General features: G+C 29.4%; 1 protein-coding gene across 1 annotated transcript in view; it reads right to left on the minus strand.

Annotated features, from left to right (window-relative positions):
- The window catches only part of LOC126858580 (tRNA dimethylallyltransferase), a 110,916-nt gene extending 90,063 nt beyond the window's left edge, over positions 1–20,853 (minus strand). Inside the window, exon 1 of the mRNA XM_050609037.1 lies at positions 20,693–20,853. Coding sequence (XP_050464994.1) covers positions 20,693–20,833 — 141 coding nt within the window. The 5' untranslated portion in view covers positions 20,834–20,853. The remainder of the gene's footprint in view (positions 1–20,692) is intronic.
- Between the last annotated feature and the right edge of the window lie 261 nt (positions 20,854–21,114).

Here is a 21,114-nt window from a genome sequence, read left to right on the forward strand (position 1 = left end):
ATCCCGCATCATAATTTATCGATAATGCTCAAGGGACGCTTTGCTCGGCAAAAGACTTCCAACATTCGCAACGTCAATTATCAAGATCACCGGCAAATAGGTAATTTACCGATCGGTGTATATTTATGCTTCCGAGACACTTCAACCCGCGTGGTAGCTTCTACAATTTCCTGAGACGAAATTGAAGTTACAAAAAGACAAGAGATAATGAAAGACGCTGCATCAATAGATGAAATACACGTTTATACATCGCACACACAATACATGTGCGATACTCTTTGAGATATAATTTCCTAAAATAGTTCTTTGTCTAAAAGAACGGCTAGAGTTTATTAAATTCTAATGGGATAGGTTTTAAACGAGCCACCAAAGCTATATGTATCAAAGACTAAAGGGGAAGAAGAGTAACGTGGATGTTGCTACCTTGAATATTTAATCGGTTCTAAGCAGGTCACATAGCAGCACGTTGTCGTCGTCGCGACATTAGAATCGCTTAGGCGATTTCCGAAATTGGCTCGCAAACGTTACAGGATGTTCGTTTGAAGGACACTATACAGTGACTTCCTAAAGCAAACACGCAAATGGAAACTTCAATTTCGCCTCACGTAATTCGTGAATTATCATGTGTCTTTTTAATATTCATCGAGGAATTAGAGATCTGATGTAACTCTTCAAAGGATAATTTTGCAATTGAATATTTCAGCAATTTCGCGATTTTTTTATACGAGCTTAGCATAACAATATCTGCAATCATTTTATAGCAAACGAGTTATTTAAACTATTACTATTATTATACTCTCTTATCGTTATTTTTATTTTTTCAGAAAATCATATATCAAAACCATCATCTTATAAATAATAGACACCAAGAATATCTGTTCTCTTAATATTGAAGAATTATCGCGTTATCACTCAAGTATCTGATAACAATAGCGAGACGTAAAAATTCTTTTATGTCTGAAATTATTTTCTTTATTATTACGAATAAAAAACAATATATGCGCGCATTCGTTATTTTAATAAAAAATCCAAATAAAAAGATGATAAAAAAAATATTTTAAGTTAACAAATAATACGCATATATAATACAAAAAATTGGAATTAAAATATCCTTTCTGGAGTAGAACATTTAAATTTGCTTGAGTAAAATTATTAATTAAATTACAAGCGCAACAATAATTTGAATAAAATTCGCGCGATATATATACACGGTGATTTATTCGCATAATTATTCGAAAATCTCTCATGCAAAGCGCAAAAAGTTCGAGGAGCAAAAGAGGGGAATCGTAGAACAGCGCTTCTGGAGTGCACCCAGGGAATCTTAAGCAGCGTTCATATGCAAACGACTGCGTGCACTTAAGAGTCCCCGAGTCGTGCCGTAAAAATTCCCGGGGCCGCGGAATCTCTTTGTCGGCTCACTTTTTACAGCACTTGCTACCAACCAGATCGCTAACTATGAATGCAAGTCAATGAAAATTGGGGTCGGTCAAACGCCGAATGAAATGAATCATGAATCCGCGACTATATGAGCGTCCGTGGCTCTAAAAGAAATTAAAGGTTGCACATGATTAAGCAAGTGCGACGCACATTATTCACGCCGAGCAATTATTCCCGCCGCAAAAACTCATGAATGAAAATTTCTCTAAAATATCGACGTCACTCGCGTAAATTTATAATTATTTCTAATATATATTTCATATGTTTTTAAAGATTTTATAAAATTGCAACATCAAATTCGAGTTTTGTATAATTAAAAAGTAAAAAGTATAACATGAAATACGCTTAAATGCATGAAATCCAAAAAAAATATATGATTTTTCTTATCATTATTAGTAGATAAAATATAAAAAGTATATATTTTTGTAACATGATCAAAATTTTGGTAAAATAAATAAATATATATATATATATATATATATATATATATATATATATATATATATATATGCAATATATGTATCTCGTGATAAAAATAATTCAACTTTTAATATAATAAATTTTTCACATACTTAACTTGGCATATTCTTCGTAAAATCGTAAAGATAAAAAAAATAATTAGCGGTTTTTCTAAATAATATACACATACATATATAACAAAATCTTTATTTTTAATATAAAATTCAAGTTTATCTTAGTATTTTAAAATCATAATTAATGATAAAAAAAGTAAATAAATTTTAAATGTAAAAAAAGATGAAAAAGTATTGCGATAAATAGCAACTTGTCAAACTTTTGTGAAAAAAATTCATTACAAATTCATAAAAAAATTTTGCTATCAATCTACGTTGTAAATTGCTATAAATATAATCATTACGCTGATATTGACATATAAAATACAGTATATTTAATCAGTCAGCCAATTACATATGCGATCTGCACAATGACAAGGCTACAATCATTTTTAGCGATCGATGTACCCCGGAATTACGGAAGCACGCAAGTGCGGCGGTCCTTAGGGCAAGTACCATTCAAGTAGATTAATCTGAAAATATGACAAGCCCGAAGGAACCGGCCCTTGAAGTATTCCGCGCAGAGCCGTATCGCTTTGGGGTACATTACACGAAAACTGGTCCAGTGAAGTAGAATGGCGCATACAAACTCGTCTCGTTCTCTCTCCCCCTCTCTTTCTTCCTTCTTCATCTCCCTCTTTTTTCCCTATCTTTCGCCTCTCATCTTGCTCTCTTCTTGCGATCGGATCGTCTGTCTTCGTTCGATCATCGCGGAAGAGCATTTTCTCTCCCCCGTGTGTTCCCGATTCAAGAGTTTCTCACGTCATCCTCTTATCAAGTTCAGAAACCGGTCCTCGTTCTTCTCCATCTCGGTCTTGTCCGCGATCATACGCAAATCATCGACCTGCGTAGGCGAGACATGCCGATCTACTACATACTTTGATCTCTCCCCTCCATTCCATCCTCTAAACTTTACTACCGCACTTTTTCAATCCTGATCGCGAAGTGTAAAACAAATTTGGGAAATATTTCCGAGATCACACGCAAAATCATCATGTCTATCGCAAATCATTCAGCTGAAATATCTTAAACGTGTAGAACATGGAAGATTGAGGATTTAAGAAATCACATACAACACACTAGGAGAATGAAAAACATTCCAAAATTAAATTTGAAATCGCCGCTATTTTGTATGTTTAATTTTAATTTTAATTGTAATCTTTCTGAATTTTATAATCGTGTACATTACGTAAATAATTAATTTTAGTTACATAATTCAAATAAACACACAATATAATTTACTAAAAAAGAAATAATAAATAATTCATTGTAAACAATAATATAATAACTATTAGAATTATATTAATCTTCGAAAATTATATTAAAATATTCGCCTTACATTTAATATTAATAGAAAATTTTTTTTGTATATAATAGTAATATAGAAAGTATAAAATATAAAATCAAAAATATAATAGCTGGTACTATAGTCAAGAATATAAATGTTATCTTTCCATACATCGTAAAACGAAGTTTTAATGATAACTAGATACTTTCACTGATACTGCTTACACAAAATACATGTAACAGAAATGTAGATATACATGCTTGACGGAAAGACAAACTATGCAACAGCAACTTTTGATCTCAGTTGGCATGAAAACTATTGGAATCTGGGCAGGGCTTAAGTAACATGGCGCATCTTAGGGTGCAGTGTCAATATCACGTTTGCGCTTTTGCGTATAAAGCAACTTTTATAGTCGAATAAAATGCTAACCATAAGTGCATTTTGTTTGATTGATAAATAATATTCGCGTATTTATGCTTTAAGGCCATATTGATACTGCACCCTAAGAATAATACTTTTTTCTGCCACCAGAGGTCATGCCTCCATTTGACAAATCCCAATTCCGTTCGGATCTTTCAGTTGTTTCTACTGGCATGGAGTGCGTGAGCAATAAATTGCGATAAACTTTACTTGAGAGACGCATTCCTAAAAAATTGGACGGATTAAAAAGGCAGAATACGCACGAGAACAAGTTTAATGGATATGATATTGCGAGGCGAGATGCAGAAGTTAATCGCTATATACGCATGTCATCCAAGAAATCGTGTAACTTGCCGCGTGAATGCTCCTGTAACATTGAACTCCCGCGAATTCTCGACGGGGTTTGTGTATCTGCACGTCTACTTGATGTTTACGATAATTAGCAGAAATCTACGATGCTAATGAGCTAACTCGCCTGGATACATTCACGAGAATGCATGTGCAGAACTCGGAATTGCTTGTCCGTCTCTATCCTCTCTGCGATGTTTCTTCTTAATCTCCAATTATGCATGATTACTAGGTGTGCTATGATAGTTTTATGTGTTTACATTTCCTTCTAGGTATACGTCATATTTTGTCATTCGCTTTTCCTCGTCTATTAGTAATATTCAAGTTTATATAACAAATATACATATATGTATACACACACACACACACAGCATCTCAAATTTTAATTTGTTTTAATAACCAAATCTAACAAATGTTAAAAATCCGTTACTTATAGGAAATAATTCAACAATATTGTAAAAAAAATTTATTTATTAAAAAAATAAAATAATAGCGCATGTTGACGCGTTAACAAAAAATTGTTAACGAATCAACATGCGCTATTAATTTCATCTCAACAAAAGTTCGAAAGTTTGTAATTATCGCCATTTCTCGTGATTTATTATGAGACATGATTACTAACTGCACCGATATAATAATCACATGATGAAGTAATTAAGGGGCAAATAAAATGATGAGGTAATTAAGGGGCAAATAAAGTGTAACGAGGATCTAACTTCCATTCTTCATTGCCAAATAATTCAAGTGCATCCTTTTCATTTCTTTTACATAAGCATTTTATAACATCAATTAGTCATACCATTTGCGGTGTTAATTAAAAAAAATGATTATTAATACGTAAAATGAAAATTAATAATAAGATGGTAATCATTCGGCCGCGTTAGTCCAGAAAAAAATTTAACGGAACTAATTGATTCAATAAAATTTTATGCTTTAGTGTTTTGTACGGTTCATCAATAAAAAACAGAGCAATTATTTTTCAAATATTTTATTTTTCCAATAAAATCAATAATGCAACATCTCATTATTTAAAAAGTTCAATAGATAAGACATAAATCTGCATCATTCTAGAAAAACAAAAAACATATATTTTTATCGATGGAATCCATTTGTACCTAAAAAAATACATTAAAACTACACAATATCTCTAAATCAATCTAATTAATAGCAACTTAATCTTAAGAATCGTGATTTTATCGCTTAGAAAAAATATAAATTGTATAAATTGTATAAATAAATATAATATAAATAATCTGTTAGCAACAGTGCTTATAATTAGAACTCTTTAAAACTCTTTACATGAATATGCTCAAAGTTATATAAGAACTGTTTTAAAATCAATTAGCAATTCACTTTGATATATGCGCATTTGCTCATGATTATTCTATTTTAATCAATATTTTTTGTTTGCAAAAAATATAACTATCTAGAACTCATGGAAGATTTTAACAAAAAAATGAGAATAAAAATATCGCAAGATAAAGTAAGACACTATATGAAGTTAGCCTCTCATTTCTGAAGCATTTTTTGGATTTAATGGTCAGAATTATTTGTTTAAACTATCAAAAATTATAAAATATAGAAAGCCAAAACTTTTAATTATTTGAATTTCCACGAAATAATACAGCTTTTCACACATTGTTAATTGTTTTGAATTCCATTTATGACACGAATTCCTCGGAGGATCGCGAAAATTGTCGCAATGCGACAAAACGAAATCGTACATAACGAATTATATATATATATATATATATATATATATATATATATATATATAAAAGAAACCAAGATCTATTTCTGCAAGATAAGTTTCTGCTAATATCTTGTTCCACATTGCTTATTAAGCTCGACATTCCTATCGCGAATTTGTTGCCATAAACTGTTGCATTTCTTTAGAGATAAATCCCTATAATAAGATAATAAGAGCTGTGTTTACAACATATTCAATAATTAGAAGGATTACAAGCTCAAGAAACAGATAACTCACACAGGTTAAAGTCCCTAGAAGTAAGAGTCTGGTACATGTTTTAGTCTGATACAAAATGGCGTATGGTATATACACATAGGATGCGTTCCGTTTCACGCATTGAGCGCATAGATCGCCTGAAAATCTATAGTTCATGTAACGTATATTATAGATTTTCAAACGATCTATGCTCTCTATGCATGAAACGGAACGCAACCTTACTATTACATCTGTACTTACTACTGGAGTACTTAACCTGCATCTGGCATAAGGCGTGCATATGGTATGCATAAATTATTGGCTAATTTTTTACGTCATCACTAACTGGTGCCACTACTTCGTACCAAGCCAATCAAAAGTTGAACGACTGCTAGTATGCTAGATTCTTATTTTTAGGGACTCTATGAGAGAGGCAATTGTAAAGTTTAATAATATTTATAGATTACTTTCTTCCCTTTTTGAAGCATTTCAGAAGCTATATTTTCTCAAATATAAATTTTAGGAAAAAATTAAAATTAGTTGCAGATAACCTCGAGATATCAATACATATACATACGTGCGCATACGCGCTTGAAGATAACGAATTGGATCAAACGAATTTTATCACTCTTATCTCATTACTCTATTTTCTAATAATCAATATCTTTTCAAGTCCGATTAATTTTGCAACGATAAACATTTTAAGAGTGGCGAAAATTTTTATGAAGTATTACAATTGATTAAACGATAAAATGAAGTCATATATAGCGATTTTTCATCTTTTTCAGCGTTATATAATTTTACTTAAAAAATTTTATACACAGTAATGTTTAAATAATTGATTCACACAACTCCTACAATAGTTACGATTTAAATAGTATATTGCAGTCGTTTTGCATTAAAAAAGACGGCAAAATATTTTGTTGCTTTCAATCCCTTATCTTTCTGATTATGCAATCACATAAAATTATGTAGTATTAATTATTATAAATAATTAATACTAATCACGTAACGGAAATTATGTAGTATTAATTATTATAAATAATTAATACTAATCACATAACGGAAATCACGTTTTATTTGAGAAAGATATTGGCATTAATTAAATATGATAAAATCGACTGGTTATAGAAATAATCACACATTTTGACATCGCAAACTTAATCACAGTTTATTGCTATTGGTTTGCATTTAATTATTTAATCAAAATGGCTGTCAACAACGCTAAAAGATACATATTTGCATTATTATTCATCTTACAAAGCTATTAATACATACAATAATAATCCAATTTTTTATATGATATGTCTTCTCTTTTATAAATTAAAATCCACATTTTAGACGATTTATAATTTGCGACAAAGTTCTGAGCAAAACTTTATATTTTCATATAAAAAATATGATGTATAACACATATAAAAAATATTAGAAGTAAAATACATAGATATGCAAGATTGTACATATATAATAAACATACATACATGATATTAAAATTATAAATATATTTTTATTGGAAGTTTTATTGCAAATCATAGATTTGCGCGTTTAAAGTAAATTTTATAATAAAATATTGTAAAAAATATATAATATATCATTTGATAGCTGCTAGCTTATCATAATCAGCAATCCAAAAAGAAAAATATCACATGATAAAAATTTTGAAACAAACGATGTCGACAAACTACATAACTATTATTATAGACTTTCTATTCGTCCAACCCACAAATTAGTCACGAATTCGAGCGGTGTTAATTTGAAAAATGCCTGGGCACTTTGAGATCAATGACCCGCAAAACCGACCCGTATTTCTGTCATCCGTATTGCGCTTGTCATAAATGACATAAATAACATAAAAAGATCTTATTAAAAAATCTGATGAAATAAATTCTATCCTAACTAATATGTAATTAAAGATTATTAATATGGATACGTATATATTGTTTCGCTCTCTATTAGACGCTTTTATGATAATTTCATTAAATAATATATATACGTAATCGTATGCGTTCGCGCGATTATATTTTTAGCGGCAGCTTTTAATAATACAATAATATGATATTAATATTAATGAGAGAGATATACTAATAAACGTGACTGTTTTCGTTAATAAATTTTAACTTTTAATTTTCAATTTTTTTATAAATTAATTTTTTTTCAAGATATGAATTTTCAAGCAATAAATAATTAGAAAATAATATGTAGAAACAAAATGAATAAAAAATGTAAATGTGTTAATAAATTTTTCTTTTAATTTAACTCAAAATTTATAATTTTATTAGATTAGAAAATTCTGATATAAAAGATTGTCGAATCTAATCAAAATTTTACAATTATTCTGTTTATGAAAATTTTATAAAACATAAAACTACTTAGCAATTAAGACACTAATAACTGTAAAAGAAATAACTAATAATTAATAGTGAAACTGATTTATTCTCTTTTAGATAAAACTCTGCGTCATTCCACTTGGCGCCAAGAAACACTGATATCTCATATGAGTAATCATACAATTACGATAGTGCACTCTAGGATTGCATAATGCTCCACGAGCGAATGCACCGGCTTATTGTTAGTCACGGAAGTATGACAAACTGTTCTCAGCAGTTCTAATCGCAGAATAGATGACACACCAGTAGCACGCATTTTGACCTTATGTCAGGCAAGTTACATCATACAAAAAAAAAAGATATATTTATGGCACACAATTAATAACATTTCGGATTTATCAGTTTCAACAATTGTGTCGTTTCGATGATATATCGTTAAACACATAATTAAAATAGAAAAGTATATACAAATTTGTCAAAATAGTTAATAACACAAAAAATGGCAAAACATAAAAATTTTCGAAGATTAAAAATGAGAATGATTAGATTGCTTCTCTGATTTTTAATATTTAAAATCATCCTTTTTTTTAGATTTATTTATATCGTGTAACAAATTTGTATTATAATACTACTAACTAGATAAAATGTTTCAAATGAATGAAGCGTGTTGTGTTACGCGTTAAATTTAGAATAATATATTGTAGGCGATATATATGCAAAACTCTTCCGCGTTCAAGCATAAGATTTTACAGAAAATACAAAATTTATAATCAACTATAATTTGTAAACAATAACCGTCATTCACACAAACGCGGGAAGTTTATGATCTTTCTGGCTACCGATTCTTCGAATAATTTATGATGTAATTTATGCGAATGTAAATCTCGAAATTGTTTTCGCGTTATTTCAAGGTATCTAAGAATATCGATGATAACCGTTACATTTTTAAAAGAAACTTGGAAACATTTCATGATTAATAAGAGATAAGAAAAAATCTTTAATTCAGGAAGTAGGATTGGCAAACATTAGCAATCTTCATAAAAAAGGATTCGAATCCAATTGAACAGCTGACCCAATTCCGTCAATTCTAGACAAGATTCGAATTCTGTTAAATAGGATTACACATAATTAACTTTAATGCAATCTCGAAAACCGGTCATAACTGAATTAACGTATTTTTACGCGTGTAAAGTTTTAAATCAATAATCCTATATAAGTAAAAGTGAATGCAAAAAAAAAGCTTCTACTGAGATATCTCTTATATAATATGCGAGATGATGTTAATGTCGATTAGCAATTACATCACTTGAGCGCTCTGCAGAATTAAGTACATTCATTAATCCTTCATAATCGTTACGAGGTTTCACTCGACGTCTTGATAAAGGCAGCACTTGCGACTCAGCGCCGCAATAAAACAACCGTCGAGAGTATCCCGAGGCATCCGCGTCGACAAAAGATCCTCGTAAATCTCGCGTCATCGCGTCGCCGTGGATTTAAAACCGGTTAGAACCCCGGGGGGAACCTGTACCGCATATAACCAGCTGCAACCTACGATTTTTATCACGATTTTCATATCGTCCAATTACGAAACGCACAGCGTCTCGCGTCTGTCAAAGCGCATTCCTTGCGCACCGACTATACAACATTTCCGTATGTATGATCGCCGTCAAGGTCGATCTTTGCGAGAGGAATGTACTATCCCGCTTTCAGCATTTGGCAAATAATATAACAATTCTTTTAAATGTCACTAGTTTTCATAATACGCATAAAATACACAAATAAAATATATAGAAGTGCTTTTATGAATTAAAGGCTCTTTTTATTGCTATTACTCTATATTATGATTATTACATAAATTTACAAGAGCATTGTCGTTATATGTTTTCTCTACGCGTTGCATTAGTACATTCTTTTTATGAATAATGAATGCAAAAACTAAAAGCATTTAAAAAATGATTCAAATAAAAATTTGCGACATGTTTCAACTTCAGCTGTCAAAATGGTCAATCAATGTTAGCATGAAAATGTCTACTTCGCTATGTGTGAACGCACGAAATGCTCAGCCCTGTCATTCGTAAAATATAATCGCTTCCCATTTAAAAATCTTATAGTCTCGACAGTTTTGTATTAGAATTTTCATCTTGAACTGTTCGAATCTGTCATTAATATAGAGAAAGTGCAATAGTTTGAGAACACCCTGTATGTTATTCATACAAGTTTTCAATTATTTTTTTGCGTATCTAAAAAAATAGAACAAAAAGCAGGAAAAAAAAGGAAAATTTTAATAATTTTTAATTAATGATTGTGTTAAAAGCGTTAACTTTGTAAGTAAAGTAACAATGAAGCCAAGCGATAAATATCTTATCGGCGAATTCTGTCACTCTCTTCCGTAATGAATGCACGTGGGATTTAACTCGCTATTCACGAGTTAAAACGGAAGTATCCATGCTCTACACGCAGCTGGTTTATCGAGGACGACGAACATCATTTTAAGGACTCAAGTGCATTGTCTTCCGCGGATCAACGCTGCGATGAACTATCAATAAATTTGCGCTATCACATGTCTCCCAAAAGTCCGTATTAGAGATTGTCGGCATACATTTTGTGAGAACGCATTATTAATTATCAGGGTACTTACTCAAATATTGTAAAAAAATTCCCTAATCTTTCAAATATTTTGAATTCAAAATTCTAGGTGAAAAGAATATTTTAAAAAGCTTTTGTACAATTTTTAAAAATAAAATTATTTATTATATGCATTTTCCTACGCTTGTCACTTATACAAAGGAAAAAACGTAGAATCACTCAAGTTTCAAATATTAGATTTGCAAAAATGTACTGAAAAAACTAAGTAACTTTCACAAGATAAACATTTTTCTCGTTACATTTTTATTTTTTATCACTAAAAATTACAATAAAAAATATGTATTGCATATTCAATATTATGTTAAGATATTGAATGTATAAACAGAAATGGATGTACATATATTTATAATATATTTTAAACATATAATTCACACAATGGCTTATGGATTTCCAATTAATTATAACATCAGAGCAAAATTATTAAAGAGAATTTTTCTAAAAATTTTTTTCTAATAATTTTAAAAGAATCCCAATAAAATTCCATAAAAATTTCTTGATTTTTTCAACAAAAAAAAAATCCCTGAAAATTTCCCATATTTTTTCCAGGAAATAGATATCCTGATTACTTTAAAGCCCGCTATTTTTATTTCCTTTTCTCTCCGGTTTTATCAGTCTTTAGATACAGTGAGTAAATTGAGTAACCTTGTATTTCACCATAAATTAGTTTTTTTATTTTTATCATAATGGGAGATTTTGCGCAATCAACTTTCATAAAACGGATGGTACACGCGTTCGTATGGACGCGAGATGAATCTTCGCGTTAAATAATCAAGCACAATTATTCTTTTGAATGTACAGTTCGTTATACAAGATTATAAACTAATTTTACTTCATGCCTGTTTTCGTGCTCGAATGCCGACATCCTCCTCCACGCGAATATTCTTGATAAAAGGTCTCTAAACGTTCACTTTCTCAAATCGTATATCAAGTTTATTAGCGGCGGCCTAACTCATGTTATCATATCGACGCATATGCATGCAGTATACAAGATACAGTATCAAAATGCGATGTATAAAGTGATAAAACGCCAAATTAGCATAGCCGAAAGGCACATTCATGCACAAAATGACATAATTATACGTTTCCCAATTAATGTAATTACAGTTCATAAATATTCTTACACACACAGTTGTAGTGTAAAACTAGAAGAACTATGCGATCTTATCATACATAATTCTAGTGTTATAAAATATGGACTAAATAGTTTTTATATTTAGATTATAATTCTCGATTATCTCTCGATTTAAAAAAACGATTAAAAAAGAAAACTTACATTTAAGAATTTTTACATCGAGATTAAAATAATTTTATCTCTCGATTAAAAGATTCTTAAATGTAAGCTCCATTAACGAAATCTTCCAAATATTAAAAAAAAAATCGGTGAAGTTTCTTTTATTTTATATAACTGTGATTTTATAACGTCACTTTTTTTTATGAGACACATGATTTCCGTAATAGTTGATTATAAATTCTAATAAAATCTCGTGATATTTTTACGAATCGCCAAGAACTTTGCGGCTTTCTATTAACTCCATCCGACGAATCATCTTAATGGATGTTCACAAGAGACTCGCTCGCAATATTTCGGTGGAATTCCAGCGCGCCTCTTTAACAGCAATATTAAAATTCTAAACGCTAAATATTTTAAGAAATATCAATCTATCTATCTATTTCTAAGAAAATAGTATTTTGGCGCACAATTCCATTTAGCCCGTTTCTAGTCTAATTAGGTTTTTAGGCATTTTTAAAATTTCAATCTTACTTCGAATCTAATTAATTCAATAAAAGATTTCATCACAGAAATAATCATAAACATACATATATTACCTTTTTTGTCAAATAGAGAAAAATTTAATTATTATAGTCTGTTATAAAATTAATAGATTAGACAGAGTAATAGCAAAGCATATTTTATCAGATAATTTGAGATATATCTGTGAGAGAAGAAAAGGCATCTGATAAAAATGAAAATATCTAATCAAATTTCTTAGTAAAAATTCAATGACTATTATTACGTATTTCGCGCAATGACTATTATTACGTATCTTATCAGAGCCAGGCTTCATGTTCATTCAGCTTCATGAAGATTAAAGATATTCTTGTGCGAGTCGTGCGAGATGTGTCCCCAAGGGATTCTTGCTCGCCATGAGAAGAAACAATCCCGGTACTGATCGCAATTCCCCAAGCGAGGCCACATCGTTTGAAGTTTCGTGTGAATCGACAGTCTACGAAGGCAAATATTCGCGTCTATCTTTTTTTTTTTCCGGCACGCGTGCGTAGGCATCGCGACGTGACCGCCCCCCGAAGCACATGATTTATGCACGCGAGTGAAGTCATGCATGGCGGAAAAAGAAATTGGAGCCGAGATACTCCGTGCGAAAAAGATACAGAAATAAATGCGAAGACGAGTAACTACCGACTAGACTACGAAAGTCATAGAGCCGTAGAATTTTTCTCGTGTGTGAAAGAGACGATAATTTCGAGTACCAAAATCGAGATTTAAAAGCGAGTTGAAAAATTAAAAATGAAAGAGCTATAACAGCTAAAAAGAAATATATATTACTGATATCCCTGAATAATATTTTCTCTGTATGTGAAGATCATTTTCTATCTTCTCTCATTATATTTCTTATTTATTATAAAAGAGAGGATATTAAAAAACACATGCTAAAATTTGCAGATCATTAAACCAACATAATTATATTGAGAATCTTCTATCTCAAATAAAATGACTGCTACATGTCAGTGATACATGTAAATGGCTAGAAATAAATCTCAATTTAAAAGTGCCTATAAAGAAATTCAATTCCCAAGTAAATCGCTCAAAAGGCAAATCTTAAGAACAATTTAACATCTTATATATTATCACACTTTTATATATATATATATATATATATATATATATATATTCACTTTTATATATATTCCTTTTTCATTTATTTAGCAGCAGAATAGATTTCGTTAGAATACAAGTTATGTCAACATTTAGTGCAAAATAACTAATTTCTTTATATAAATCAATCCTTCGTGTAAATAAACCTCTAGTTAAATATATTTTTTTATTAGAAATATAAATATTAATATCAATATTTAAATAAATTCTTAAATATAAAATATCCGTTAAGGCGTGAGCATCGGTGCGCAAATTATTATTATTAAATTTTATTAATTATTGTGCATTAAAAATATACGTTTCGAACAGTTTCCGGTCCATTTTCAGCATGGATATAAATATATAAAGATTAAATTAGAATTTAAAAATTTATACTTACACAATACTTGCAGTAACAGTCAAATTTCAAATTAAAAATAACCCAAAAGAAGTGAGTTAGTGATTTATAATTACATTATTTAATAAACTTTAACAACAAAAAATTCACGCACCTATATCCGCACCTTGACTCTGATCTACCAGTTTTCCCATTTAATTATTCTTTTAATTGTTCTGCCTGAGTCTATTGGTGTTATTATAAAAAATCCGATCGTAAATTGAATTTCAAAACTGAATTTTTTATAATTATTTGCAAATTAATTGCCAATATTATATGCATGCAAAAAACAAAACAAAATTTATTTGTTAAAAACAAGTAAAAAAAACAGACAAGTATAAGAACTGATTGACTTTTGACCGTACCGACAACACGTCGCCGATATTAATTCGCCGGAAATATTCTTAACCGGAAGTTCTGCAACAGGTCTGTCGAGAGTTGACGGAATTCGATTTACATGAAGGACAACGCCTGCGATTGACTCTTGTGTCAAGGCCGTGAGATTAGATTACTGACTCACGTATGTATATGTGTGCGGTTATTGAAATGGCTAATTTATAGGCCACGTGCGCGGTTTTCACGCGTTTTACGTTCTCGCAAAAAGGGATTCATTGTTGTATGAAAGAAAAAGAATCTGTCACGCGCGCATTTTAATTAAATGTTTCATGTAACTATTTAACATATCAAATTTTTAGGCCTGATTTATTTTGGAATGATAAATTTTTCTTAATAAAAACTCAATGCGTGACTATCATTATTTGGAGATGAAAATGAAGATAAATACGATGATGATAAAACAACGACACGTTGATGATAACAAAAGATATTGTTTTACATCATTACAAGATACGTCGGAATGCATAACTGTCGCGTAGAAACATAAATACTGTTTAAGAGCTTTCTCATTCTCTTTGTTTTATCATCATTTTATGCCACCGATGTCGAAATGATTTATGAAAGAGAAAGAGAGAAAGCACTATTTTTCTTCTTCCGCGAATTGCTCTAACCAAGTGCCTCGTTAAACCAATTTAAAGAACGGCCACTACAGACGGATTTAACTTGCAAAAATAACTTATGCTTATTCATGACATCATCAATAAACGATATAGAATAGTCATCATAACAATCGTCATGTGAAAGATAAATTGAGAGAAAAATTATAGAAAACTCAAGTTGAGAGCAGTGATCGGCAAAAATGCTATTTTTGGCAATATTTTTAATTATCATTATAATAAAAAAAAATTTTTTTAAATACCCGATAATTTATTATTAATTTCTGTCAAATTAATAATCAAAAAATATTACCAATTTTTCAAAAAATTAATAATTAGGCAAAAAAAAATTACTTATTACTTAAAAATTAATAATATGTCAAAAGAAAATTTCTAATTACGTAAAAAGTTAGTACTTAGGCAAAAATAAATTGACAATTCGTAAAAAATCGATAATTAATAAAAAACCTAAATTTTTAATTATTAAAATAATAATTTTTAAATATATATTACAGATTATTTGAAAATTGAGTTAGTAAAAATAATTACTAATTTTTTCAATAATTAATAATTAATAATTAATCACAAATAAATTACTAATTACTCAAAGAAAAATTTTATTGTTTAAAAAATTAGTAGATTTGGTAAATATGCATAAAAGGTTGCATCTCACCAATTTTATCGCCATTTAAATATGTTGTAAGAAAGGTTCTTCTGAGTAATTCGCCGCAAAAAAAAAAGGTAGAGGAAAGTATTCGTTTAGAAGATATAATAAATTGAAATTTCACAATTTCAATGCTTTCTTTGAAGTATTATAAAATAAAATTAGGAACACAGTGATATTTGTGTACATTGTATTTCTTGCAGAGGACATAGGAAATGTTTTTGTTTACATTTACAGGAGATAGGTACAGAATAGATATTTTATTCCTCCTCCTGCACTCTACATCGACAAAATTCCACTCCAAAGCTACAATTTGGATTATATAATGTAATCCAAATAAAATTTTAGTTTTAAATCAGAAATAGGTTATATCTTCCAGAAGTGGGGCCCCCACAATTGGGGCAATAAGCGGGGGAGGGGGGAAAGGAAGGCGGAGCCCACTGCGTCCACACATATACTTTACAACGCGAAGCGGAGTTCCACATGGGTTTATAATTTTCCACGCAAAGCGAGGTTCAATCCAAACCTACGTGTCTAGTTTTTTAGTGGAGCTCCCCACGGAACCCACTGCATCCACGCATATACTTTCCTATCCACAATAATTGTGGGATGGACTTCGCTTCGCGTTGTAAAATATATGCTTGGACGCAGTGGGTTCCGCCCCTCTGCGGGGTGTTCCACTACCAAAAAACTAGACACATAGATTTGGGTTAAACTTCGCTTTGCGTGGAAAATTGTAAACCCATATGAAATTTCGCTATGGAAGGGCTCCACTTTTGGAAGATATAACCTAACCTATTTCTGATTTAAAATTAAAATTTAGTTTGGATTACGCTAATTCAAATGTAGCTTCTGGGTAAAATTTTTTCGGAGTGGAGATGCAGGAGAAGGAGCTCCCCCCCCCCTCTCTTCCACTTATGCGTTAAGATCGTAAGCCTTTTTCAATAAAAAAATTACAGATTATTACAGCATACACAAACTTTAATTTGTCATATCTTCTAACGAATGCTTTCCTCCACTTTTTTCTTACAGCAAATTACTCAGAAGAATTTCCCCTACAACATAAGTTTTAAAGCATTTAAGTGGCAATAAAATGTGTGAGGTGTAACCTTTTATGCATATTTATCGAAAATTTAAAACAAATAATTAATTATTGCATTTAAATGTGATTTACAAAAATAGTTATATTGATGTTGAGATCAAAATATAAATATTAAAATCAGCATTTTTTGTCTGATACAACATATCACAATTGTCCCAATAAATTAATATAATCCATTAAATAGCCAATTAATCTGCTCTCCATGCAAATAAATTGGTTTATCCAAGTGTTTTTCGAAAAAAATGAGGTTATAAATGCCAAAAACACACGTCAGTTTCGTTTTGATTAGGTCATTTTATATATTTATACAAATATATATAAACTTATATTTTTTACAAATTAATATATATGTATATTTATATCTATAATATAGAGAAGTAATGAATGTAATAACATTTAATATTCATATTGTATATCTATACAAATATATACAAACTTATATTTTTATAAATTAATATATGTGTATTTATATCTACATAATATAAAGAAGTAAAAAAGTAATAACATTTAATATAATAATAGTTATAATGTAGAACTAGATTCCATATGTTTTTTAATGATTTTACGTAATCAATCATTGATCGAATTAAAAATAATTACTTGGAAAATAAATATTTAGTCAAAAATAAACTATATAAAAACAATATGAAATCTAATTCTACATTATAAGTACAATAATAGTTATAATTTATAATTATTATTATATTAAATATTATTTTTATTACTTCTCTATATTATATAGATATAAATACAAATATATTAATTTGTAAAAAATATAAATTTGTATATATTTGTATGAATATACAAGATGATGCAGCCAAAACAAACCAAACGTGTTTTTGACATTTATAACCTCATTAGTTCAAAAAATACTTGGCTAAATTTATTTGCAACGGGAGCATATTAATTGGCTATTTATTGGATATATTAATATTGGAATTATTAATTGTATGTGATATGTTGTATTAGACAAAAAAAAGCTAATTTTAATATTTAGATCTTAACATATATTTTGATCTTAACGTAAATTAATTATTTTTTTAAAACAACATTTAAATGCAATAATAAATTATTTGTTTTAAATCTTCTACTAATTTTTAAAACAAAATAATTTTTTAAGAGTAATTAGTAACTTATTTGAAACTAATTATTAATTATTGAATAAATTAGTAATTATTTTTATTAATTGTCAATTTATTTTCGTCTAAGTACTAATTTTTTATGTAATTAAAAATTTTCTTTTAATGTATTATCAATTTTTAAATAAGTAATTCCTTCTTGCCTAATTATTAATTTTTTGAAAAATTAATAATATTTTTCAATTTATTATTAATTTGACAAAAATTAATAATAAGCTATCGGATAAAGTTTTATTTTTGGATAATTAAAAAATGGAAAATGGATATTTCTTTTTTGCCGATCATTGGTTGAGAGACATATATTTATATATATATATATATATATATATATATATATATATATATATATACAGGGTGTCCGATAATTCGTGGATTACCCTTTAAGGGAAGGTAGAAGGTGTTATTCTGAATAGAAAAGTCCTGTACCATTTTGTGATTTTCTCAATATTTAAGAAAATATTAATTTTAAAGATCAGCCAACGAAGTGCCGCGAAAGCTCGTGGCTCGAAATGCCTCCCACTGTCAATTGATACTCGGTCCGCGGCGAAGCAATGGGAGGAGCAGTTTGCGAGCATGCTTTGCTATGGCAACCAAAGAAATACACACATAATGCGCGCTCCGTTTTATGTATGTGATCTTTTCATTATGTGTGTATTTTTCAGTTGCCATAGCGAAGCATGCTCGCAAACTGCTCTCCCATTGCTTCGCCGCGGATCGAGTATCAATTGACAGTGGAGGCATTTTCGCGCCACGAGCTTTTCGCGGCACTTCGTTGGCTGATCTTTAAAATAATATTTTCTTAAATATTGAGAAAATCACAAAATGGTACAAGACTTTCTATTCAGAATAACATCCTCTACCTTCCCTTAAAGAGTAATCCGCGAATTATCGGACACCCTGTATATATATATATATATATATATATATATATATATATATATATATATATAATCATTATTGAAAAATTTGTTTTCTTGTTAAAAATATTACAATTTTTGTGTTAAATATTTAACACATTCATGTGTTAATTTAAGAATATATATGTCATATGTCAAAACATTGACAAAATTTCATAGACTGTTCTACTATTTTTTCTGATATCTGCAAAATCTGAACACAATTTTTTTACGATTTGAAAATTATTTAAGTTTAAAGTTATTGATTCTTACGAAAAATTGCGTATTGTAGCATTTATTGCCAAATTTGACAAAGAAAAAATATTGTCAACAAAATAAAAATTTTCACACAAAAAAGAAAATTCTAATAAATATTTGTGCAAAACTTGATTTGCAGAGATTCACTTACTCGTTTAAAAGTTATATTTATAAAAATTGTAGAAAAGTATTCTCTCTCTCTCTCTCTCTCTCTCTTTACAAAATACTCGTTTTTTTTGTTTCTTGCAGTTGCTTTTAGGATATTCATGATCAAAAGTTTTTGTCATAAATTAGGAAAAATATTAAACTATTTTCTTTTACGAAGACGTTAAAAACCATATTATTTTGTGATTCTTTAATTCTTTTTATAATCCGGATTTATTTGTTTGATTTTTCAAAAAATATAAACAAGAAATATGTTTCTTTTTTAATTTTGACAGTTTTTTGCTATTATTGTACAGTCAACATTCTTAATATATTACTGTTAATTAAACTTGAATGTTACTAATTAAAAAATTAAATTACTAAAACAACTGAATTAAGTGTAAAAATAACAAAATGTACATATTTTTAATTTTACACAATAGATATGTCCCGTATTATTAGTGACAAAATTTTTCTGTTAAAATTTACAGAATAAAAATATTGATTTTATTCTATAATAGGAGTGAGGTTGAATACAGAATTAATAATATTGTTTAATTTTATCATTAAAAATATGTTGATTTTATACAAAATTTAATTCAACTTATTATAAAGTTCACATTTATTTTATTAACAATAAAATTTAAATTAAATTTTCCAACTGTGATGAATATAAATAAGATTTTCTAATAATAAATAATTTAGTTAACTTATTCTTTATATTTGCTATCAAAGATACTGATTTCGATTTTGGATTATAATTATTTGAAAAAATGATTTATTGTTAAATTGGAAAAATAAAAATATTAATTTGCACATGGAAGAACATTCCAATGTTTCTCAGAAAATCGCATTCTTGTCACGTGCGAATACTTTCGCATTAGACTTGATTTTGATAAGCGTATTAATAAATAATTAAAAAAACTTAATATATATTTATTATAACTTTACCTTGTTTCTTATATCAATACTCTTCTCGACATATAATTACGTCAATAAAACAAACTACATATGAAAACTACGCATTGAAAATGTGTAGCATCTCAGTAAAGAAAGTGTTTAATTCAATTATTCGCATAAATATATAAGGCTAATGTAAATTTTAATCAAATCAACACTACTTGGACAAACTTTTCCAATTGTTTTTTCGCCAACAATACGTAAACACGTTGGAAAGTTATGTCGCAGACACCTAACCTTGTCGCGAGGTTTCATGTCGAGAATCGAGCGTTACACAATCCTTACCTGCATGCTGTCGGCTGAGATGATCTCACCGGAGAAGCGGCGAGCTAGTTCGATACCTAGACGAGATTTTCCGGAGCCCGTGGCACCTAGAATCACCAGAATTGGCACACGCGACATTTCCATCTCGTTACAATCAACCATCGTGGACGATCGTAGCGCAGTATACTAGCGCATGCGCTGTGAGTCACTCCGCGCGCCTGCTCGGTCCGTCATTCCACTATGCATCGAATCGTAGAAGATAGACTTAGCGGCAGATTTTAAAACAACAGCGTCGAGCGATGCCCATTGATGATAACGATCAAAAAAGTTCTTTCGTATGTCTTATCTGTACATCGAAAAATACGATATATTTTTGAGCGGTTTATATACGATTATCAATATAAAAATATTTTATTTATACATTGAACTATGACTGTATATAA

This window comes from Cataglyphis hispanica, chromosome 26 (genome assembly GCF_021464435.1).
Source record: "Cataglyphis hispanica isolate Lineage 1 chromosome 26, ULB_Chis1_1.0, whole genome shotgun sequence".
Taxonomy (NCBI): domain Eukaryota; kingdom Metazoa; phylum Arthropoda; class Insecta; order Hymenoptera; family Formicidae; genus Cataglyphis; species Cataglyphis hispanica.